Source organism: Myotis daubentonii, chromosome 7 (assembly GCF_963259705.1).
Source record: "Myotis daubentonii chromosome 7, mMyoDau2.1, whole genome shotgun sequence".
Classification (NCBI taxonomy): domain Eukaryota; kingdom Metazoa; phylum Chordata; class Mammalia; order Chiroptera; family Vespertilionidae; genus Myotis; species Myotis daubentonii.
In genome coordinates this window covers 38364410-38389349 of record NC_081846.1, presented here as the reverse complement: position 1 = coordinate 38389349, position 24940 = coordinate 38364410, and the positions used below count along the sequence as shown (strand labels likewise).

At 39.9% G+C, this 24940-nt stretch overlaps 1 protein-coding gene across 4 annotated transcripts in view; it reads right to left on the bottom strand.

Moving 5' to 3' along the window:
- Window positions 1–245: 245 nt before the first annotated feature.
- PDE1A (phosphodiesterase 1A) overlaps window positions 246–24940 on the bottom strand; it is a 259091-nt gene continuing 234396 nt past the window's right edge. For 3 of the 4 annotated variants that reach the window (XM_059703921.1, XM_059703923.1, XM_059703925.1), the window contains 5 exons: window positions 23464–23545; window positions 21305–21422; window positions 20098–20243; window positions 5224–5340; window positions 246–2714 (listed from right to left, as the gene is read on the bottom strand). In XM_059703921.1, the coding sequence (XP_059559904.1) occupies window positions 5267–5340; window positions 20098–20243; window positions 21305–21422; window positions 23464–23545 (420 nt within the window). In that variant the 3' untranslated portion in view covers window positions 246–2714; window positions 5224–5266. The remainder of the gene's footprint in view (window positions 2715–5223; window positions 5341–20097; window positions 20244–21304; window positions 21423–23463; window positions 23546–24940) is intronic. The other variant, XM_059703924.1, reaches the window with a different exon arrangement.

Sequence of the window (24940 nt, the reverse complement as noted above, 5' to 3'; positions counted from 1 at the left end):
CGCTGCTCTAGAGGAAAGATTTAGGTTTCCAGATTCCTATGTGCACCATGCACTGGCCAGGAGTTTTCAAATAACAGGTGCAATAATGACTGTTGAGTGAATAATTCTTTAGTAGAGCAAAAGTCACTTTTGGACAGGACTCAAATCAATGTTTAAGTCGGTGCGCTTCTGGTGTTTCCTGATTTCTCCGACTTTTCAGTGCCCCATCAAATTGCATTACAGAAGACACCAAATGTTTCTCAATATATTACCTCAAGTACGATTTATTTAACAGTCATATATATGAAAGAGAATTACAGCAGAATAAAACACAGGAATTGTAGCTTGTCATGTTACAATGCAATGAGAGGTGCTGGTTACATGAAAAGGCATATGAAAATGTTAGCTATATGTTGGGTAGCTGAGGATAAAAGCTCAAAGCAGAACGCTCATGGTGCAGCAGCCTAACTCATCCATCTCTTTCTCCAGGGCGACTCAGCGCTGATGTTCACAGAAGGGAGGCACTGGTAACCCTGCTGTGACCCCCTCATTAGCACAAATGGCTGCTGGTAGCTGTCTTAGGGAGAGAAGGAAAGAAGAAACAAGGAAGTAAAAAAGGAGAGAAGGAGCCAGGGGAGGGAGGTTAGGAAAGACAAGTCTACTGAAGAGATGGAGCAGGTTTTCCCCACTCCCTCTGGAAGTTCAGCCACCGTCCTCTGCGTCATGCAACCTGGAAAAGTCGGTTACAGCCCACAGACAGAAATGGATAAATTCCTTATATGCCTCCATGTTTTTTAGTAACAAAGTCCATAGATTGTAAGGTACTAATAGGAACAAAGTGGGCATGTTTCCTAGGATGATGGAGTAGGAGTTTTCAATGGACTTCTCCCCCAATAGGCCCCATAGCTTTAGGAAAGACAACTGGCTCAAACAGGAACGAAAGTAAGTAGAATTCCCAGAGGCGGATTCTATTTTAAATGCAGAATGTTTTCTAGCTGGTAAATAGCTAAAGAAAAGACATTGAAAGTAGTTATAGTGTCTCCATAAATAAAAATAAAATACCCTTTTAAAAGGACAAAATGTCACCATGATGTACATATCTATATTTCCCCCAATACATCATTATAGATCAATCTTTACTGCTTACATTTAAAATATCAATTGCAATACGATGTCTATGATACAATTCAATTATATAGCTGTCTTCTACACAAGATTCAGGTGAAACAAAAGCTAGGAACCGTATTCACAGAACATTTAAAAGCGCTTTATACACAGTCTATACACAAATATATCTTAAGTTAGAAGGATGCATACCTAATATGCATATAGAATATGGCTTACACATTAAAAGAGATCTAAGTTGTGAGTTATAAAAACCCCACTCTTGAGGCTGAAAAGCTTCTGGTTGTATCCCTTTCTAAGATATTGCTTAGCATGGTAGGACCCAGAAAAGAAGCAGGTGCAACAGAAAAGTCTTGAGGACCCACACACTCCCCCTCACTGTAATTGATGGCTACTCTTGGTTTTTCCCATCCAGTTCCTGCCTTTTACAAAAACAAAGTCACTTAGTCTAAAAGACGTTGAAGTGTTTACAGTGAAAAGTTACAACACCTAACTGCGCTTGACTTTCTTGTCAGCTAATAACAAATACAGGTAGTTCTTCAGTTTGGAGCAAGAAAAAGGCTCTGCACATGCTCAGGCAAAACATGACAAGGAAGCAGAGTCTCCAAGGGTGGTGGCTTGTTTCTGTGCAGGAAAACGTCAAGTCACATCAAATAATGTTATCTGTACAGAAAAGCGTGGGTTTCCATTCTCATAGATATTTTTGAATACACATCACACACACACACACACACACACACACACACACACACACACACACACACACACATTCTAATGGGATCAACACCCCAGAAGGCAAAATTCCACTCTCCGTTCTTGTGTCTGTCTCCAGCAACAGTGGAGGTTCTCGTTGTCCAGGGTTGTAGGGAATGTGTGACTTCCGTGGTACTGTCGCCCTGTAGGGGCTGCGACAGTATTCTGAAGCCGCAGGGACGGGTGCAGGCTGGTCCACTGCTTTCCAGGACGGGTTGCACGGTGGGTTCCCAGCTTGCGAGGCATGATGATATGCTCGCCAGATCACAGGGCCAAGGTTGTGATGCTCCATGGTTGTTCTAGGACTTCAACCACAGCTTCGGAATAGTCCTGCCTCTCAGTTTGTTCCCGTGCATTTAAAATAACAAGGACGATCTAAATGGCCTGCTCCTCAGAGCTGTAAAAAATATGTTTCCATCATTTTTTTTTTTTGCTTTCCTTTTACTTGAGACCTTAAAAATGTGTAGTTATAGCACTCTGTATAAAACAATGGATGAAAGTAAAATTTTAAAATACCTCTTCTGCACATGTATTGATTGCATGGTCACCTATGCTATACCTGGTTCAAAATGATGATAATTTTAAACTGTCCAACTGTTGTCTCAAAAACTTCTCCAGATTGATTGAACAACACCAAATTGTGGAGGAAAAATGATGGCAGAAGCACTGGCTAAAAACCCGATAGCAAATTTGAGTGTCATTTATTTGGCCAGAGTTACTAGCACAGAATGCATGTTCTTCTTACTCATTCCTTACACAGGAGTCCATAAAAAATGGCCCGATCCAAGTGTGTGGTGAAAGAGAATATAGTTCTGCAGGAAGTTGCGGAGTTAAGTTTTAGTACTGTTCTCATTATCCTGAAATAAAATTCAAATGAATATGAAGATCATGTCTTAGTCATATACAGACATTAATTACTGTGTTGCAATTTCCCTTTAGACTTTATATACCTTGTCAAAAATAAGCAATTTCTCAGTATATGATATTGACTTTATATCAGTTGGAATTCATTCTTCTATTTCTCGTGTGTGTGTGTGTGTGTGTGTGTGTGTCTTGATCTCAGTAAAAATTTTGATCCTTTGGATCAGAAGTAACACAATTAAGTAGCTATACAGGCCTGGCAAGTAATACACATGAGAAAAGTGGGCCTGTGTAAGTGTAAAACAAGTAGAGTCACAAGGACTATAGTGAAGTAAAGAGCAGAAGCCCCGTCTCAAGATATTAAAAAAGTGTGGAAGTCAAATAATGCAAATGCCCAGGCTAAATCCAGCCCACACACCTCTTCTTGGGTTGACTAGAAGGGCCTGCAGGCCAAATATGACCCTCAAACGTAATTTGTTTGGTCTATGCAGTGTTTTAAAAAACCTTGAGCCAACATTAAAAATTGGAAGATTTTACCAAAAGAAAATCTCTTAACCAATAGGAACACTTGGAAACACTGGGCCCTCCCTCTTACCTGGTGAAAATCTGCCAGAACTAAAGGGTAGGTGGGTGCAGACCCCGGGTTGGGTATGCCGTGTCCTCTCTGTTTCCAAGGCTGACCAGACACTACGCCTACGTCACAGTTGCCAATCGTCACCCCTGCCGTTTCCAACTTCACCCACTTCCCTCTTTTAAGAGACCTGCCTATTCCTTGAAGGCATGAGAATTTCACCTACTTGATTCCTGGAAGACTGTGCACTAAAGGCAGGGCTTTCTCAAACTGAAAAGAAAGCTAATGAACTTAGGTCCTGATGAAAAAAACAGTTGTCTCATGGTCTACTGGCTGCTGGGGTTTGAATATTGCTGTTTAGTTTGATTGGGTCTCAAGCTTTTCCAGCTTTGGGGTTTTTTTAGTTAAAAAAACAGAGAGAGAGAGAGAGAGACTTCATTAACTGCCAAAGGAACCCTATCAAAATCTTTTACTAATGAGATGTCAGAATCTTACACATAATTTTCTTTTTTTGCCTTAGGCAGTTTCATACTCGTCATTTTAACAAACATATTTGAAACCTGTGTTTCCGACACATAACTTTTGGAAAATATTTATAAATATCCAGCTTGATATTATAAGTGCATAGAGAAGGCTGATCTTAAACATTTTTTAAAGCCATGAAGTATACACTGGCTTGGAGGCATTTGGTAGGAAGAATCTTGCTTAATTTTGTTTAATCAGTTTTCTAATGGCATTTATTTGACAATAAAACCTTTTGTACTTAAACATCTATAAATATTCCACTGGATTAGTTTTCCATAAAATATACTTTGAGGGCTTCTGTATCATCAGAACCCAAGGACTCTCCTAAAAAGAGCTGTGAGCTCTAAAGGTAAGACATTTATAGTTTGGATGAAGGGAAAGGAGAGATGTTGCTGTAGCTAATATAGGACAACGTATTAAAATGGTTGAATATAAAGATGGGTTTTAGTTGCTGAACAGCCACTTTGTGGCTTGATTTCTACCCAACCTTCATACGTAAAATAGGAATCACAGTCACTAACTCTGGAATTGTTGAGTGAGATAATGTGTGTAAGATATGCCCCACAGTGCCTTACACTTGAAAGTTGCTATTTAATGAAACTATTATTATCAATCAGTTTTATAACCAAGTGCAGAATACTGAGAAATGAATCATCTTAAAAACTAATCACATTCTAACTCTTTCATATCTTAAGCAACATTTGAGGAGCTATAATAACATCTAAAACTCTCAGCATTTCTTGCCCCCCCCCCCCGTCACCCCAACAGCAGGATGAATTATAAGACTTGAGCTTAGGTTCTTACTTATTTAAGGAGACACGAAGGCATCTCCACTACAAATACACAACCTTCCCTTCTAACTATCTGCACCTCCTTTGAAGTCCCAACACAGTGGTTCTCAACTTTAGTGTACAGAAATATCAGTAGGTGGGTTTATTAAAAACTCAAACTTCCAAGGCATCACTCCCAGACCTAACAATTTGGTAGACTGAAGGCAAGCCCTAGAAGCTGAATTTTTAAGAGAACCATTGAGGCACATGTCCAAGGATTTTAGCAAATACTGATGTTTCCTTCATAATATGTACTTACTTTGTTATTACCACTTGTTGTAAACATTTACATTTTCTACATGAAGTAGAAAAAGAAATCAGGATTAAACCTCCCCATTGACTAGAGCCTGTTATTTTTGAAGGGCTAAAATGTCTCAGTAAGTATAATTTATATTGAAAAGCAAATTGAGAACTCTTTGAAAAGGTAAATATTTAAGATATTACCTCAGAAGATAGGAGACAGAAAATTTTCTAAAAAGAATCCAGGAGGCCATTTAAATAAAATAACTTTGTCTCTAGGGATATTCTACAAACCATTCGTTTCAGAAATTAGGTTTCTTATCTAAAAATAATACTTACCTCTCGTGTTTAAAATGACAGAAGCCGTTATTGCATTTCAAACCTATGAATGTGTGTCAGCACGTTTTTCTTCAGCATTTACTTGACCTTCTGAGTTCTTATGAAGATCAGGTTCACCTAGAAAACAAGCAAACAAAATCAAAATAGGCCTGTGAAAAAAATGAGTAAGGTCAGGAAACAAGCAATTCATAAAATGGTGAAGAATATTATGCAATGGATTTTGTGGCACATTTCTCCAAAGATAGCAAACATTTTCTTTTCAGCCTGTGGGATTTACAGAGCATAACAAGTCATCTTCTGGCCATTACACAACTTTGTGAAGTTGCAATTTAATCTGGGAATACAGAAACGAAACAGATGAGACATGTTTAAACATCTATTAGATCAAATGTAAAAATTATGTATGTTTTTCTTGAATATTTTTAATTGAAACAAATTCTTTTAAACACATCCTCTAATGATCAGTGTCTTTCAGCACACATTGCTTAGTTGTTATGAATTTAAAACAAATGAGCCTCAGAGAATAGTAATAAAATAATCTGCCAAAACAAAGTAATGGAATTTATAATCTTAGAATCACTTGGCTTCCATATAAACCTTCAAGAAGAAGAAAAACATTTGCATGAAAACTGTTCCAACATTTCAAGAAAGGTTGCAAAGAACCTATCAGAACCAGAAATATGAAGCAAAATATACAGTTAAAAGAGCTTATAATATAAGAAAGTAAACAAAAGTCGCAGAAATTAATTATTGAGTCAATTACTCAAACTATCTGGATATTTCAGGAAATAGTCATACATAAGCAACTGCTCTTTCTGTCTGACATTTGATTGAAAAATATATTAACAGTTAAACTTTGCACCAATTAACTTGGAGAGAATTCCTTCAACATATATTGTAAGACTGCATTATTTCAATTGCAACAGATTTTCTATTGAAGTTATAAAATTAGTAAACATATAAACTCATGAGGTGTTCTTACAAAGCAAATTTATTTTGTCTACTTTAAAAATATATTCAATGGGGACAACCTATCTTTTGTACCAGGATAAAAATTTCAGGTAGTATCAAGATTTTTCGGGTCATTCTTAGATAATAAAAAATCGTGTGGTCATATTAAGTTGCCAAAATCTGAACTCAGACATTAGAAGGTCTGATCACATAAATACACATCAATCTTAAAACAGAGAAACAATTTCTTTCCAATTTTGGGTTTGTTGGAGAGCCCAGAAATGGTGTGGGGGTGGGGCATGGTTGATGTTTCCTTTACCCTCCCCCAAATGGCTACGTTGCCTCCTGGGCAGGAGAAGGGAGAGAAGAGGGCTGAGAGGGGCAGCAAAGTTTCTCCCTGACGTGGACCACTGTCGGGCGTTTAGAGCTCATTCTTCTGTGAGCACATCCAGGGGCTCTTCAGGGACTTCTCGCCAAGGACAATGGCGAAAGACTTTTACCCCCTTGGTATGGGCACCTGGAACGCTGGTTCCTTTTCAATGTCCACAGCCTCTGGAAATGTGTTGGTACCTTTCCATCTTCTGTCTGCTGAGGTACTATCACCTTCCGAATATGGGAGGGACATATTCGGTTCCCATGAAACACTGGTGAGGCAAATGTTTCCATTAGATGCTTGAGGAAAGGCTGGAGTCTACTTTGGCTCATCTGTGATCATCTAACTCTTTATATTTCTCATGTAAGAACTGGACTCCATTCCTCAAATCTCCTTAACTTCTAGCTCCCCTGCGGTTCTGGTGAAGCTCTCTTCTCTTGATTTGAGATAAAGAGAGAAGCATGTCTACATCTTTCCCCATAGCAGAGAGCCCATTAAAGAAACCTGCCTCATAAATCCTTATCCATCTATCAACCTGGCCTTTCACTGTTTGAGTTGGGTGGGGCTATAAGCACCCTACAATTAGCTTCTGAAACTACTTTGAAATTTTTGTTCCTCCCAACAGTTTGTTTCTGACATTTATTATATCAGAGTCTTGGCTTACACTTCTGCTTTATTATCCTGTTCCTTATGACTAGATTAGAAAAAAAACCCCACACAAAATTAACTAGAAAGAACAAAACAGAGTGGGAAGAATACACAGAATTAAAAGAAAGGAATATGAGTAATTAATTCTCTGATTCTAAAAAACATTTCAGAGACTTTTTACAATGGGCAAAGGACACTGAGGTCCATGTACTGCCAAATGCTCTTATATCTAGTGGATAATGAGCTTACCAGTAACGAAAGAGTGGGCAAGGAACAAAATTATCAAACGCTTACAATGCAGTAATTACAAAAAGTTAAATACCAAAATGATACACAGATTACATCCAAGAGTAATTCTATACGTGTAGTTAGAACAGCATCAATTAAAAACTGTGAGCAACTCAAGACAAGAATTTTGCAGCACTGAAAACATAGTGTTTCCCTTAAAAAGCTGTAAAATTCCAGATGTTTTCAGGAGCACATACACAACATTGCCAAGCATGGCAGCCAGATCTCTTGGCAGCCAGATCCTCAGCAAATCCTACTCACATTACTTTTACTTAATAACTCTTTAGTTGTAGAATCATTTACAATTAACTTGGATAATACTATGTGGAAGTAACCCTCAGGCTTTCATAAAAAAGAGATTCATATCATTTTGACCTAACATTCTGCCAGAGAAGAATAAATGATTTACATTATTCCACTAAAGATCATTTTGGCTCAAGGATTATCTCTTTAAAATGCCTTAAGAAACATCCATATAGTTCAAGGTCTCAAACATTTTTAATCATGGGCACCTCTTTTAGTTTGGTGAAACTATGGCTTTCTCAAAATAAAATGTATAAATAAATAAAAAGGAATACAAAGGATTCTACTTACATTAAAATATTATTATGACATATTTAAATTATCCTAGTGGTGTGAATATAATAATATATGTGCTTCCCTATTAATGCATTAAATAACAAGGAAAGAAATAAGTTGCCATGAACCAAGTTTGCTGGATTAACTAAAATCTCTTTTCTTGAGAGCATTTTCTGCCCTGGCTCGGTAGCTCAGTTGGTTAAAGGTTGTAGGTTCCATCTTTGGTCAGGGCACAAGTAAGAGCTCAGTCAGTGTTACGTAGAGGAGAATTGACTCTACACTGTGGAAATCTGATTGTAACAGTGAGTCCGTATAAATTAAATGGTATTACCCACTATGTTGTAATTATTTTTCTTTATTAGCCAAAAGATCTAAAAAACAAACAAATGATAAATGGCTAATGAGAAAACTAAGTATAAGGGATATTCCATCCCAAATCCTCTTCTTGCTCAACATCTGTACTTGCTGTTTTCTGACACTCCAAACCTAGTTCCTTGTTCTAATTTTACTTTGCAATATGAGTAAATATGGAAAGAGTTTAAAGGATATTTGTAGCCTCTGAAAAAAATCTGCAGGTATTTGTTTTGCACATAGTAGGCCTCCGTAAATAGTGTTGGAATAATCTCATTACTAGTTCTCAACTTTTTGTTAAGCTCCGCAGTTTTGACTGTACAACACACTCCAACCAATTATTTCATATGACACAGTGGCTGGGTGGAGAGATGGTCCGGACCGCCGAAGGGGGATGTCAGAATCTCTATCAGGCATGTGGAATGGCAAACATCCTGAATCTCCTCTTCTCCGCTCCCACTTGTATTTTACCACTGATTTTTGGTAGGTTTCTCTTGAAAGCCTTTCTTATTTATTTATTTATTTATTACTATTTTGAGAATGCAAGGCAGGATATAAGTACTCACACTGTAATATGAATAAGACACCTATGCTTATATAAAGAAGTGATCGGCTTCTTAGATAAGGCATTTTAATGAAAATCCTTGGTAGAATTTTAATGAGTAGAGTGGAGGAGGGGATCCCAAGAATCCAAGAATTGCATCCCCTGCGGAGGAAAGAACAGGATAAAGACAGACAGTCCACTGACTTTCCTAGGAGTAGAAGGCAAACATTTCAGGGAAGAGCTGTATGACCCAAGACAGAAATGTAAGGAACATCATGACCAAGGGACATGCTGTTGTTTCCTGGTACAGCTTGCCTCGGTGGCACTGGTCAGATTCTAATCTGTGCTTGACCATGAGCTGATGAAATTCCCTGCTCTCCCTCTCTGTGTCTTGCTGCAGTCATTCAAATGCACAAGTGTTCAATTTTGACCTATCTTTGTGAACTGCAGATAAACTATGTTGAACTCGAAAAAAAATAAAGTAATGCATTGGCTGCCCTCCACTTGCGCCCCAACCTGCCTGAAGCTCAGGCATGTGCCCTCATGGGGAAGTGAACCTGGCAGCCTTTCGGTGCACAGGATAATGAGCCACTCTCTCATTGCCTTCCCTCTGGCTATCACCATACTGTTGTCTGTGGCCATGAGTTTCTTTCTTTGCTTAATCCCTTCACCCTTCTTACCCAGTCCCCAACCCTCTCCCCTCTGACAGATATCAGTCTATTATCTGTATCTATGAGTCTGTTTCTATTTTGTTTGTTAGTTTATTTTGTTCATTAGATTCCACATATAGTGAAATCATATAGTACTTGTCTTTTTATTACTGGCTTATTTCACTTAGTATAATACTCTCCAGGTCCATCCATGCTGTCACACAGGGTAAGATTTCCTTCATGTTTATGGCTGAGTAGTATTCCATTGTGCAAATGTCCCACAGTTTTTTTTATCTGCTCATCTACTGATGGGCACTTGGGCTGTTTTCAAATCTTGTCTATTGTAAATAACACTGCTATGAACACAGGGTTGCATATATTATTTCAAATTATTCAAATTAAAATAAAGTTATAATCTTCTTCCTTTAAAATGGTGACAAGTAATAAATGTTAACCTAGTAATATTGTTTTAAATAATGTTAATTGAATAATCATATTATTTTAATTTCTCTTCTGAAAGGACTACAAAGGCTGTTTGCTTTGTTGATGAGCTGATACTGTGAACTATTAACTAGTCTGGTTTTACTCTCACTGTTTGTTTACCGTGGCCCACACTCCTTTGAACAAGTAGACATAGGTGTCATCACAGAAGTACCCAGAAACAAAAGGATACAGTCTTAATTACCATATTCAAAAGCCATGTCTGCGTATGGAACAAAGTTTCTTGGAAAATACTTAGTCAAACTCTATCTCCCCACCCACACCTCCAGAAGATATCTAGGTTTCTGATTCACTGGATATGGATTGAAGTTTTCTCTAAGAGAAGCAATTCGGATAAGGGGAGAATTCAGGTTAGTGGTGGGAGAGGTTTAATTTCTTATTGGTCTAGTGGCAATATTTTTTTCCAACTTATGGAACCCAAAGGAAGACAGAAGAGAGAAGAGTTGGATGATAAAAGAGGGCTAGATACTTATAGCCTCTGACACAGAATCCTGGCTTTGCTAGTCCTGTCACATTTTGAGTGAAAAGTGTGAAAGGTTTTGGAAATAACTCAGGGATCCAGAAGTAGAAGAGACCTTTGCCATGTTCCCTTATCTGGAATTATGAGAGGTGGCAGAATTTTAAAATTCCAACTCATTTTATGAAGTGAGTATAACCTCAAACCAGAACAAGACAAGGTCAATATGAGAAAGTGAAATGACAGATTAATCTCACTCATAAATATAGATTTTTTTAAAAGTCAGCAAAAATAATTTTTAAAAGTTAATACATCAAAATTCATATGGGTTTACCCAAAGAGTACAAGGTGGTTCAACATTAAAAAATCTATTAATATAATTCACTACATGAACCAATTGAAAAAAAAGTCATGTGAATTATTTTTAAAGCTACAGAAAAGGTAATACATTTTCTTAACAAATTACTTATTGATGGGAATATAATTAACCTCATAAAGAGATCAAAGAAATTAAGAAATATCACTCTTAATACTGAAACATTAAACACCTCTTTAAATTCAGAGACAAGCTGAATGTCAAAACTACTACCATTTCAGAATGTTCTGGATAAGCTTGCTAGTGATGGGGACTCAAGGAAAACAATCATAAAAGGTATAGATTTGGGAAAGAAAAGAAACTGCTATTATTTACAAAAAAGCAGTATTTAAAAGCAAATGTATTTCTACACATCTGCAAGAAATAGCCATTTACAAAAGCAACAAAAAATATAAAATACTGATGGGAATTCCAACAAAGTATATCCAAAGTTTAAATATTGTGATTACATAATATAGTTCAGGATGGGGCAAAAGTAGGTTTACAGTTTTTCATGTGAAAAATAATACAATAACTAATCCTATCTAATAAAAGAGAAACATGGTAATTGGAGTACGACCGCTACCCTTCCCATTGGCTAATCAGCGAGATATGCAAATTAACTGCCAGCCAAGATGGCGGACGGCAGCCAGGCAGCTTAAACTGAACATGAGGCTTGCTTGCTTCAGTGACAGAGGACTGCAACGTTCCCTGCCTGCCGCTGCCGGCCTCTGAGCTTGCAGTTTAAAAAACATTGTAACAAATATAGAAGCTAAACAAAACCCCAGAAACCAGCTTTCAGAGAGCTGGGATCTCGGAGCTGGAGTTGATGCAGAGTTTTGATTACAGAACCGAAACAAACCAGATACCTGTTTTCAGCAGCTGAGGCCTCAGAGCTGGAGCCAAGCCTCAGAGCTAAAGCTGGCTCAGAATAAAAAAATAAAAAGAAAAAAAGGAGCAGTTGGGAGCTTCAGTCCCAGCCTGAAAACAGCCCTCAGCCCCTCACCCAGGCTGGCCAGGCACCCCAGTGGGGACCCCCACCCTGAAGGGTGTGTGACCAGCTGCAAACAGCCATCATCCCCTCATCCAGGCTGGCCAGGCACCCCAATGGGGACCCCCACCCTGATCCAGGACACCCTTCAGGGCAAACCAGCTGGCCCCCACCCATGCACCAGGCCTCTATTCTATATAGTAAAAGGGTAATATGCCTCCCAGCACCGGGATCAGTGGAGCTGCGAGGCCTCCTGGCACTGGGATCAGCGTGACAGGGGGCAGCGCCCAAACCCCCTGATCGCCCTGTGGCTCTGTGTGTGACAGGGGGCGGGGCCACAACCTCCCTATTGGCCCTGCTCTGTTCGTGACAGGGGAAGGTGCCCCAACCCCCTGATCGGCCCTGCTCTGTGCCTGATAGGGGGGAGCTCCCCAACCCCCTGATCACCTTGCAGCTCTTTGTGTGACAGGGTGCGGCGCCCCAAACCCCCCACCCCGCGGGTCCTGCTCTGTGTGTGACAGGGTAGAGCCATAACCTCCCCATTGGCCCTGCCCTGAGTGTGAGAGTGGCGGCGTCCCAACCCCTGATCAGCCCTGCTCTGTGGGTGATAGAGGGCGGTGCCCCAACCCCCTGATCCTCCCTGCTCTGTGTGTGACAGGGGGCGGTGCGCCAACTCCCCTATCGGCCCTACTCTGTGAGTGACAGGGGGGAGCTCCTCAACCCCCTGATGGGCCCTGCTCTGTGCATGACAGGGGGGAGCTCCCCAACCCCCTGATTGGCCCTGCTCTGTGCGTGACGGGGGTTGCGCCACAACTCCCTGATTGGCCCTGCTCTGTGCGTGATGGGGGTGGCACCACAACCTCCCCATGGACCCTGCCTTGAGTGTGACAGGGGGCGGTGCCCCAACCCCCCAATCGGCCCTACCCTGAGCGTGACTGAGGGTGGCATCACAACCTCCCAATCCGCCCTGCTCTGTGCATGACAGGGGGCGGTGCCCCAACTCCCCAATCAGCCCTGCTCTGAGCCTGACCAGGGGCTGCACCTAGGTATTGGGCCTGCCCTCTGCCACCCGGGAGCAGGCCTAAGCCAACAGGTCGTTATCTCCCGAGGGGTCCCAGACTGTGAGAGGGCACAGGCCGGGCTGAGGTACCCTCCCCTCCCCCCCCCTTGAGTGCACAAATTTTTGTGCACTGGGCCTCTAGTAAATAATAATACAAGAATAAACTGTGTTTCATGTACTCACAATCATAAACCTACTTTTGTCCCATGCAGTATATGTTTACTATAATACCTAACATCTAATAACACTAATAAGAATTTTCTATCATTATTTTTATTATTATTAAGGACAAATAAACTTTTGGAGCAACATGAAAAAAAGACCTATGAATGATGAGATATGTATGAATAGGAAGACAATCTCATAAAGATGACAATATTCCCCAAATTGATATAAAAGTAAGCCTACTCAAAAATAGTAACTTTTTTCTTTTCTTTTAGGGTGGCACATATGAGCTACTTAAGCCAAAACCAGGTCTCAAAAAGTTCAAATGGATGATATCATACTGAACATATTCTATGACTTCAAGCAATTATGTAGGAAATGAGTTACAAAAAGAAACTAGAAAGCACTTGTGTGTTTGAAAATTTTAATACATATTCTCAAATGTCAAGCTTGCCTTCAGCTAGCTCTAGGTTTCCTGCTGGTTCTAAACAGCTGTGATTCGTGCACAATGCAAATCCGGTAGCATCTCAGTTCCCACGGTGCCTCCTTTTCTCACATCTTCTCTTCTTTGAGCCTAGTATTTTGGGATTTGAATCAATATCAAATAAATCAGAAAAGTACCCAGCATGGTGAGAAACATATTGCATTCCATTCTAGGCTGAGCCCCCAGATTCCATTCTGGGACATAACTAGTGTTTCTCAAGAACACATTCTCCTTGAGAAGACGGGACAGAAAGCAGACCGGGGTTGGTGGGTAGCTTTGGCTCCTGTCAAGGTGAATTTGGTGGGCCTGGTTCAATTTGGAATTCTTGCGTCTAGTGGTGAACCAAATTCTCAGGGGGCTTCCAAAAGCAACGCTTTTGCTGCGAGAAAGAACAGATAGTTGTGTTTGCCATTCAGGGGCTGCTCTAAATAGACACGCTTCTTTCACAGTCATTAGCATGCACTTACTCCGCCCACCCCTCACAGCCTCAGAAAATGTTTCTCCTGACCTATGAGGATGGGACCACCAATGAAAACGAGCCTCATTTACATGGCACTTTAAATGCATACTTTTCTGTATGTGATCTCCTTGGTTGTTAATCAGGCATCTATCACCCATTCGCCACCAGTTTAGGCAAATGTGCTTTTTCTCTTTTTTTCACTTCCTTAGGTGCTTTGCTCCCAAAGCTGCATCATAGATCTTCAGGACTCTGTGGTGAAACTGGAGACCGGGCCAGGACGTATGGGAATGTCTGCTCCTTCAGAGAGAAGGAGCAGATTCCCATAGAGACTGTGTTCCCAATAGCCACAATTTTTGAGGCTATGATTTGCCTGAGATTTCATAGGTAGAAATAGAAGAGTGACTTTTCTCACTATTTCCCTCCAACTGCCTCACTAGAAGGACAGGCACACACACACCTTCCTAAAACTTCCTGTCTGGTCTCAAATCACACAGGAAAAGGTTCGGATTGCGCACAGACTTAAGATGCTGAGGGACACTGAGTAGGTTATGAGAGCATCCTCCTCATTCTACAAGATTTAACTAAAAAGGGAACACATTCTGGATGGAGAAAAGAATTTTTTTTTTTTTTTTTTTAGTTTTTGAAAAGGCCCCATGTCAAAAAGGAATGAGTTTCCATACAACATTCTTAGATGGATGTTCCCAGATCCTTAAGAGAAGGCTTGGTGAATGAAATTACTGTTTAAAAAAGTGTTTTGTTTTGTTAAAACTGATGACCCAGGAGCTATATTCTTTGGAGCCCAAGCAGTCACACTTTCCATGGCTCAAGGATTGTGGGATATTTTTGAGATATCCCAAAATATAGTTGCAAGGCTAATATGATGATGGCCAACTATTCAGGATTCTGTTCAGAGCCTCAAAATTGAATTAATATTCCAAAGCTCTAAGCATCAGATGACCTGCTTATACTCATCTCATGCAATGATCATAAACTTTCATCTTCAGTGTATTTAAGCAAACATATACATATATTTGTATGTAGAAAATCACACAACTGGATTGTATGTATGTACATATATAAAGCATATATGGTAGGTAAAACCATATCATAAAATAAATATTTGTGTTTATGGCACCTAACCTAAGAAATAAAATATTACTAATTCCTAAATAAATCTCTCAATCTTCTTCCTAGATTCTGAATGTTTCCTCCATCATTCTTTACTTTTATCATGTACATTCTTAAACCTATTATTTAGCTTGTAAATTTTAAAAAATGTTCTATATATAGCATCTTTCTACATTTTAGCAGCTCGTATATTTTTCTCAACATTGTTTGTGATTTTCTAAGTTTGTGATGCTCACAGCTAAAATTCATTTATCTGAGCAGTAGTATGCTATTCCATAGTATGAATATACCACAGATTATGAATTCATTTCACTTTTCTTTCAGGTATTTTACACTCATACACAATGTTGCTATGAACATTTTGCTCATATCTTCTGATGCACATGAGCAAAAGTTTATCTAGGGTAAAAATATGAAAGTGAAATTATTGGGAAATATGGCATGTACATCTTCAGCTTTGCCAGAGATGCCAACCTGTTCTGCAAAATAATTATATATAAATTTACATATACTCAATTAATGTGTAAGGAAATCAAAAGTCCTGACATCCTTTTTGACTCTTGATTTCATACTCCACATCTAATCTGCTAACAAATTCTATCAGTTCTGCTTTCAAAATATCTCCAGAATCCAATCTCTTTAAATGTATATATATATATATATATATATATATATATATATATATATATATACATATATATATATATATATATATATATATATATATATATATATATATATATATATATACACTAGAGGCCTGATGCACGAATTTAGTGCAAGAGTAGGCCTTCCTTCCCCTGGCTGCCAGCATCAGCTTCCCTCTGGCACCTGGGACCCAGGCTTCCCTCGCAGCCCTGGCTTCGTCTGGAAGGTCATCTGGAAGGACGTCCAGTCTAATTAGCATATTACACTTTTATTATTATAGATATTTTTTAATTGATTTCAGAGAGGAAGGAGAGGGGGGAGAGAGAGAGAAACATCAGTGATAAGAGGAATTTATCAATTGGCTGCCTCCTGCATGCCCACTACTGAGGATCAAGCCTGCAACCCAGGCTTGTGTCCTGAGAATCAAACCATGACCTCCTGTTCATAGCTGAATGCTCCTGAGTCACACAGCCTGGCAGATTCCAATCTCTTCCTCCTCTCTCTCCTACCCACGCATACTGCCTTAAGCCGCCATCTCTATGTACCCAGAGGTGACACCCTTTGCCCTCCCCACTGCCACCTGATCTAACCCCCTTCTTTCTCTTGGGTTATGAGCAAACACCCTCCTTTCTGGCCCCCTTATTTTCATTTTGCCTCCCAAAGAGAAGAATATCTTCCATTCTGTAGCCGGAGTAATCCTTTTAAAACTTCAATTCAGACCACTTTATTTTTCTTCTGCAAAATTCTACAAATTTGGCTGCCCCTCTCTCTTTGGCCAAAACCCGTGATGTGCCATGTTACCTATTTAGCACACTGCCTACGTTATTCCCATGGGTTCAGCTTCATCTGCCTCCTGTTATTCCTTCAACTTCATTGGCCTCCTGTTATTTTTTCAGGACAGGCAAGTTTGACCTCCCAGGTGTTTTGCTGGTTATTTGCTCTGTCTGACAATGCATTTCCCATCCTTTACCCAGATCTCCCCGGGGTTCTTTCTAACTTCCTTCATATATTTACTTAAATTATCCCTTTCTCAGTGAAGTCTTTCCTGGCCTCCTTATTAATAATTTCAATCCTGCTCCTTACTTCCACTCCCTCTTTCATGAGGACAGGAGTTATTGTCTCTTTTGTTTCCTACCATATCTCTAATTCCTAAAATACTAACAGAAGGACAGTAAATAATAACTACAGCAAGTATGTCAAACTCGCAGCCCACGGGCCACATATGGCCCACATGAATATTTTTGCGGCCCAGCCACTATAACGGTATGTAAGAAACATTTTAATAAAAATTTCATAACTTGATTTTTATAACATCCTGTTATACATCATTATTAAGAACGAACTACAATGTTCACTAATGACTGATTACTATAATCGTGTTGCATTCATTTTCCTTAGTGCAGGCACACCATTTCTCTCCACTAATACTAGCAGCAAATATTTTAGCAGCCGATTGCCACATCATTAGTCTTGGACTGACTTGTTTGGTGTGCGCAACAGGAAATATTTTGCTTTTGGAGACCAAGAAAAATAGGTTTATTTGTGTTATGCCTATTAATGTGTGCAGTTATTCAATGTCTGGTAAGTTACTGTTCAAGAAAAAATATTAACTTTTATGAAAATGTTCCATGATTTTGTTAATGATTACTCATTTATTTCAGCCCTTTTTATTCAGCATGTCTCTATCGAAATAAACCTACGTTTCTATGAAAATTGAAGCTTTTTTTTGTGTGTGTGGCCCACATAAACTTAAACCTTGTTTATTTGGCCCGTGTTAGCCTTTGAGTTTGACATGCTTGAACTACAGTAAGAACAGCAACTCATGTAGTGCTATTATTCTAGGAACTTCTAAGCAGATTACATACATCAACTCATTTAATTCTCTCAAAAACCCAATGTGGAGAAAGAGCACTTCCTGTTCCAGTGATGTAGAGAGTTCGAGTGTTCCCTCTCCAGAGAAAACAGTATAAAATTGGAAAGTATCAACTATTCCATCCATTGGAAATCAACCAAGGCAACACAACAATTTGAGAAGCATTTACTCATGAAAATTTGCTGGAGATTCAAGTAAGAACAGCAGGAAGCTATGACCTTCTTCTGGCCTGGAGCTAACCACTCCCAAGCCCCCTTCTGCCAACCCCCACTTGGAAATGGCTGCAGCAACCAGCTTTGCTGCCCGAGGGGGCAGACTCAATTTGGAATGGGAGGAGAGCGCAATAATCCCTGGTTTCTCCTACAGGAAATGAGGGATTTCGCTTTGAAGAAAATGGGGGAAACTCACAGGTTTTCCAGCGTGAGGTTGTGGTCCCAGTTTGGGATAAGTGGTAGACCAGCAGGGTTTCACAGAAAGATCCTAGCAATTAGAGGCCATAGGAGAGCTGAGACAGCCCTCCACGCATCGCTGGCTGACTGAGAAATTGCACAGACGTGGAAGATGCTCTGAAAGAATCTTCCCGCACTAGGTTGGTTTTGCAAAACACTGTTAAACAGCAGCCATTCTTGAGTTTCAAGGGCGAATTTTAAATTTTTGTTAAATATAAAGTATTTTCTAACTTTTTTTGGAAATGTCAAAGACAAAGTTTTCTACGGTGTTTGTGTTATTTGGTGGAAAGGTACTACTGTTGCTTATGCATTTAAAATTTTCTAACTAATCAGGCTTCCATAGCTGGGGAAATGTGAGCTACAGACTCAGATAAAGGCATTAGATCAGTATTTCTTTTACTTTTTAATAGCAGAGGTGGAGAAATATATGGCATCTTCCAGGATTAATTAACTATTTAATGAAGCAAATATTTGCTGAGCACCTATTCTATGCTTAACGCTGTGCTAGTCGCTGAAGAGACACTGGAGAAAACAGTAGATCATGGACTTTTGTGGCCTGTGCATTCCCATGTGGAAGAGATGATAAATAAGGAAGGGAATATGAAAGTATGGATTATGGATTAGTGATATCACTGTGAAGTGACTAAACTGGGCTCTAATGGGGAAAAATAGAATAGTAGTCAGGGGGGGGAGGTCTCTTTGGGGTTTTAGGGCCCTGCATTTGGAAAGAATGAATTCTAGCTCCTGCACTTACTAATTGTGAGATTTGGAGCAAGACAAAAAACTGTCTTCTGCTTTTGTTTCCTTATCTGTAAAATAGTAATGGTATATAACTCATCTATGGGAATTGTTAAATGGGTTATTAAATGTTGTGTTTTTCAAATTAAAAGTTAAAACAGACCTGCCAACCAAGAAGGAATCAGCTTTGCAGAGAGATCCAAGAGAATTCCTGGCTGCAGAAGCAAACATTGCAAGCACCCTGGGTGTTTTAAGAAACTGCCAGAGTGCACTGTGGAGGGAGTATAGAGCATGAGCCAGACAGAACCATGGGAGGGGGTGTGAGAGAAGGCAGGGGCCAGACAGAACCATGGGGGGTGGTGGTGGTGAGAGAAGGCAGGGGCCAGACAGAACCATGGGGAGGGGGGTGAGAGAAGGCAGGGGCCAGACAGAACCATGGGGAGGGGGGTGAGAGAAGGCAGGGACCAGACAGAACCATGGGGAGGGGGGTGAGAGAAGGCAGGGACCAGACAGAACCATGGGGGGCGGGGGGGTGAGAGCAGGCAGGGGCCAGACAGAACCATGGGAGGGGGGCTGGCGGTGAGAGAAGGCAGGGGCCAGATCTGGAATTTGAAAGCTAATTTCCCGCATGAAAGTTAATGCTGGATACTAATTCACATACTCTGTAAATGAAACGGACGAATTTATTTGAGTCAGAAATAACTAGGGCTAGCTCCATCTTTGTTTCCCAGCTCATAAATCACAAATGACTTTTTCAACTCCCGAGTGAAACTGTCAGACAAAACAGTAACTTGGTAAAATTGAAAGAAGAAAAAAGAACCAGATACCAAGTCTCTGACACTCGGTGTTACATTCCGAAGGCAACATAAAAGCCTCTAGAAACGAACAGGAGGCTACGAGCCCCGTAAAGTTTTGCCAGCTTTTTATTGGCCCGTTCTTTATATCCACCTCACTGACACCACTGACATACTTCTGCAGTCCATGTGACATCAGCAGAGCAGTCTCTTTTTCTTTAATAGGCTAACCAACTTTCTTAAGAATAATCGAAGGGTAGCTCAATTCCAAACACCACCATGGGCTTGCATATTTTATAAAAGACTAAAACCAGGAGGGAGAAATCCAAAATCTCAGAGGAGGCAAGACCGAGAGAGGTGGCGGCAAGGCCTCATAAACAACGGTACCTTGAGCAGCTAACTCTTTCCATCTCTCCTTGTTCTGTTGGATGATGTCCACCAGGTTGTTTTTGAAGCTCTTCAGGTCCACGCACGCAAGAGAGTAGTCCGGGGAACAGGACCCGTCGTTCACGGTGCCTTTCTTGTTTGATCGTCTAAAGAATCGGCAGTGTGGAAACACATACAGGTGCTCAAGCTAACAGTACGGTCAAAGAAACCAGAATATACGGAGGCTGGGACATGGGGTGAGGGAGCAGAGCCTGAAACACCCGACAAAACCAGCTGGAGAAGCAGGAGGGCAGGAGCTCCGCCCAGCGCTGAGCACCTGTTAGCGATGCTCGCCTCCCGCCGCTCCTTATACCCTGGGGAGGGCCCGAGACCCCGTCAGGGGTTCCCAGAGCAGCAGCTGGGTGCTCAGTATTACAGGTGGAGAGGCTGAGGAGGGCAGCAGAAACGTGGGGTGAGCTGACTTAGTAGTGAGTCCATTGATGAACATCATCCAAGGGGCATCACATTCCTGGAGCCCAACTTGGGCAATGGCACCTGCCTCTCCCTCCACCATTTAGCCTCCAGGGTAACCTGACTCTTTCTCAGGTAGAACATTCCCTCAGTTTCCTCCTCGGGGCAACATTTAGGGAGCCTGCTGGTGTGCCATTAGGAAAAGTTGTGTGTTCAGATGGGTAAGAGTTTAGTATGATTTTTCTGCAACTGGAAGTTTTAAATAATATGCCTTAACAGATTTATCGATGGAAAAAATCTAGTTTGAAACCACGTAAGTTGTATATATAATGGACTTTACTGTAACATGTTACATAGATCCATGGCATTCATGTCATTTAAAAGGCTAACTTTGATAAAAGCATCTTTCAAGATATACAAGTGGGCTGTGATTGATTAAACTAACACAATTAGATGTGCTAGAGCCCCAGGATGCAATACACATATCCTCAATAAAAATTCAAATAATTTTATTCTCCTTGATATTGAATGCTATTCTAATATACTCCTTAATACTTTGATATTTTTTTGTAACAGACATCAAGTTTATTTCAAAGGCATAGGCAATATAACACACAGCCACCAGGTGGCAATAATGTCCAATAATTCTTGTGAGAATTTTCCTGCCTATGTAAGAAATAATAAAGATAATCATAATGAAAAGGTTATGAAACATCACTAATGTGAAAAAAATGATACAAAAAATAAAATATCAAACCTGCTTGCTCCATAAGCATTTTCTGTTTTTGAGTCTTCCTCTATGAGAGGAATAATAATTTTCTCTGTTGTGTCTGTCAGAAGAGACAATGTTGGCTCCACTATGAAATCAATAAAACCTGCAAAAGGAAAATTTCAAATGTCACAGTTTACTGAATTCTAGAATTAGTGATCATGAACAGTCTTGGATGCTCCTTATAACAAGTATCAACTATAATATTGATTTGTTTAACCCTTGCAATGATTTCTTTTTTTTTTTGCAATGACTTTTAATCCAATAACACAATCTATAGGGATGGTCTAACAGCTGGGTAAAATATTCTCTCAGGCAGTGGAAGTGATACAATGTAAGCTCGCTAACTCAAGTCTATTGGCTTTCCTACTTAATATTCAGCCTCCTACTATCGTTAACAGTAAATTCAGATCTAACCAGAATTAATATATTTTCCTTTCACAATGAGAGTCGTCATTACCCTTTCTGAAAAGTCTTCTCTGGATTGTTAAATTTCATTATTCCCCAACAAGAAATAATATCTACTAGTAAGCTTCAAAGACATGAAATTATTTTCTCACACAACAGGAAGGCAACCACTTTCGCCCCTCTTACTATATTAGTCAGAGCTTTCTGCCAGTATGCTAATATTTCAGATTGCTGTTTATTATTCTCTGGATGTAAAGTGTTAGTTCACAGTGTGTGGGTGAGTTCTGTCAAATCATCTCTGGGAGACGACATTAATGTCGCCACATGGAGGTGTCAGAATGAAGAAAGACTTTTACATTTAAAGTCCTCATTGAGACAGATGATGACACACAGAGAGAACAGGGCACTTGCCTCCCAGTGTCCAGGTGGAAGAGAAGGAAACCTATTCTACTAGTAAGCATTGTGTACATTCAACACCCCAAAGTCCCTGACAGGGGTGGTGCTGGACATCTAGTGCTTGTTGCCTGAAACACACCTGGGAGCCGGGCTACCATCTGAATATAGGAGAGTAAGCAGAGGGAGGTTTTAGAGGTAATAGTGTCCCAAGCAATAGCTATATCTGAAGAGGAGCCCATCCACCAGATACTTGGATAAAAGTAATTCAAATGTCAAATAACTGGATTAGTCATAGAATATATGAAGGTACATTTTTAATTAAAAAAAAAACACCTTCAACAGTTTTGTGCTATAATCTTGCCTTTGGGTCAAAGCAATGTTAATTGGCCACCCAATGAACATTGGCTAAGGTTTTAAATGCCTGGGATATGGAGACTATCAACTAAGAGGTCATCTGTACTAACATAGCAGCAATTTATATTGCAGAAACAAGTCTCAGAAACTTCCACTCTTCCCAGGTTGCCTGAGGAGGTCCTTAGCCTGCCACCCTCACCCCTGCATTATAGGCACCTGTGTTATGGTATCTAAAAAAAACGGCTGTTAGAGCTTGGGTGGGAAGGGGGAAGGGTCAGAGCAAGAAGCTGTCTTACAGCTGACTCTGGCTTTGTAGGGGGTGGTGCAGGAGCAGCTGGAGAGGGAAGGCAGCCATCTAGCAGTTACGAAGTGGTACAAAGGCTGGCTCAGGGAATAACTAGTACAAATATTTGAACTATGCAGCATAGCAATGATATGTTTTAATAATGGGTAGGACTTGAAGTCTCAAACACAAATACAGATGAAGAGAATGGATATGGTTGGGAGCAGTATCATTTTTCAAACTTATTGTTGGTTTATCTGTTCATATAAAATTTGTTTCAAAAGACTATAAGCTAGTATATTAAGCATATTATGCAAACAGTGATAACAGAATAGCTATATTACTATTTTCATTGACTTGTCCTATATTCAAAAGATTAAATTACAGAAACCAATAATCAGCCAAAAATAACAAAAAAAGGCTGTCTCTTCCCCGAGATTAAAGTTACCTCCTTTCTGTAAAAGCATTACCAACAGAATAACAATTACATAATTACATTTACTAAGACTGCTTCATTGAATTCATTTTGTGAGAATGTTTTAATATTTCCTATGTTTCAGCACCAATAGTTAGGTCTAAGGAATGAGCTGTCATGACTAAGGGATGAGGTCTTCATGGATGTTGCCCCTTTGGACAACGTGGTGTGTCCATCTGAAAACCGACAAGCACACGCCCAGCTCCCCATGGCCCCCGATCTCAGTATTACCTATTTGTGACTGGGCCACCATCGTTGACTTCCGATCACAAAGTGGGGAAAATGGAAGCCCTAATTCAGCTTCTTTATCTCCCTGCAGAAAGGAAGGCTCATTAGTACAGACATGGTCTGGAGAAGCTGAAATAACAAGCAGTCTAGATACAAAGCCAAAAGCCACATCTTTCCTTTTTTAATTGGCACTGTGTGTTTATGATTTTGATAAAGCCAAAGCATAGTCTAGGTTTGTATAATTCTACTCGGATGGTCTGCTTTAGGAACACATTGAAAAGGGAAAAAAAGAAATGAGTATTTTCAGCATTTGGAGACTCTGCTGTGTTATTACAACCCCTTGATTATAAAGAGACACCTTGCTCTTTGGAATTTTCTGAAGTCACTGTAAAATAGTCATCTTAGTGTGTTATTTGGCATTTAATTAACAACCCAGCTAAGGAATTTTTCTGCTCTTTTTGTGTGTGTCCCGTGCCAAATATATCAGCAGATCGTCAGTATCAAGAATTCTTAATTAGACTGCTTTTTGAAATTAAAAGTATATGAGCATTTTTAAATATCTTTCTACTTATTAACCAAATTTAATTGAATCCCCCACAGCAAGTAACAAAGAATATCTTTAACATTCTTAAATTCGGTAGGCATAATTTTAACATTTTCTCAGAGAAAATTTAAATGTCAATGGTTGTGTGTGTGTGTTTTTTTTATTTATTTGACTTTATCTATAGTAGATTAACTCAGTGCATATCTGAAAGAACTCCATTTAAAAGTTTGGGTTTAACATCAGAAGAGCTAATTAGATTTTCATCTCCTAAAATAAAGATGGCTCCTCTGGGTAAAACTTTATTATCACATGGTTCAGCAAGTATTAGTGCTTCCCTTGCATTTGAGGGGACGTGCTTACAAAAAAACCAGAGCGAATACTTCACTTGTGCCTGTTCCCTTTGATTGTCTGGCCATTTGAAAGAAAGCTTTGGGATCTATTTTCTCCTAAGCTATTGGTTGCACACCTTCAAGGGGGACACTGGCCTTGCATCCGGCCACAAGTTGAGATACAGGGTCAGGTTCTGAAATCAGGAGACAAAAGGGAGGGGGCCTTTCAACTTGTAACGATGCAACATGTGTCTGAGGACTTCATAGCTTCCACTCACTCTGCTCCTTTAACAACTTTTCATCATGATCTTTACAGCATCATGTCAATATGTTTTATGGGCTTTAATGTTTTCTGGTGTATTTCCTCTAAACCATGCCTTATTATATTGAAACCAGAATTGTTCAGGAAAATTTAGATATCGTCACCGAAGAAGTAGCTACACACAGGAATGTTTTACCATGTCAGGACCTAAAGCAAACAGGTAATATAATTTCTGTGACCTCTTCCAGCAACTGCCCTCATTCCCTTAGAGAATAACAACATCCACAACATGTGGTATTAATATTTATACCCAGCTTACGGGACAGATGAAAGGGAATTATTAGG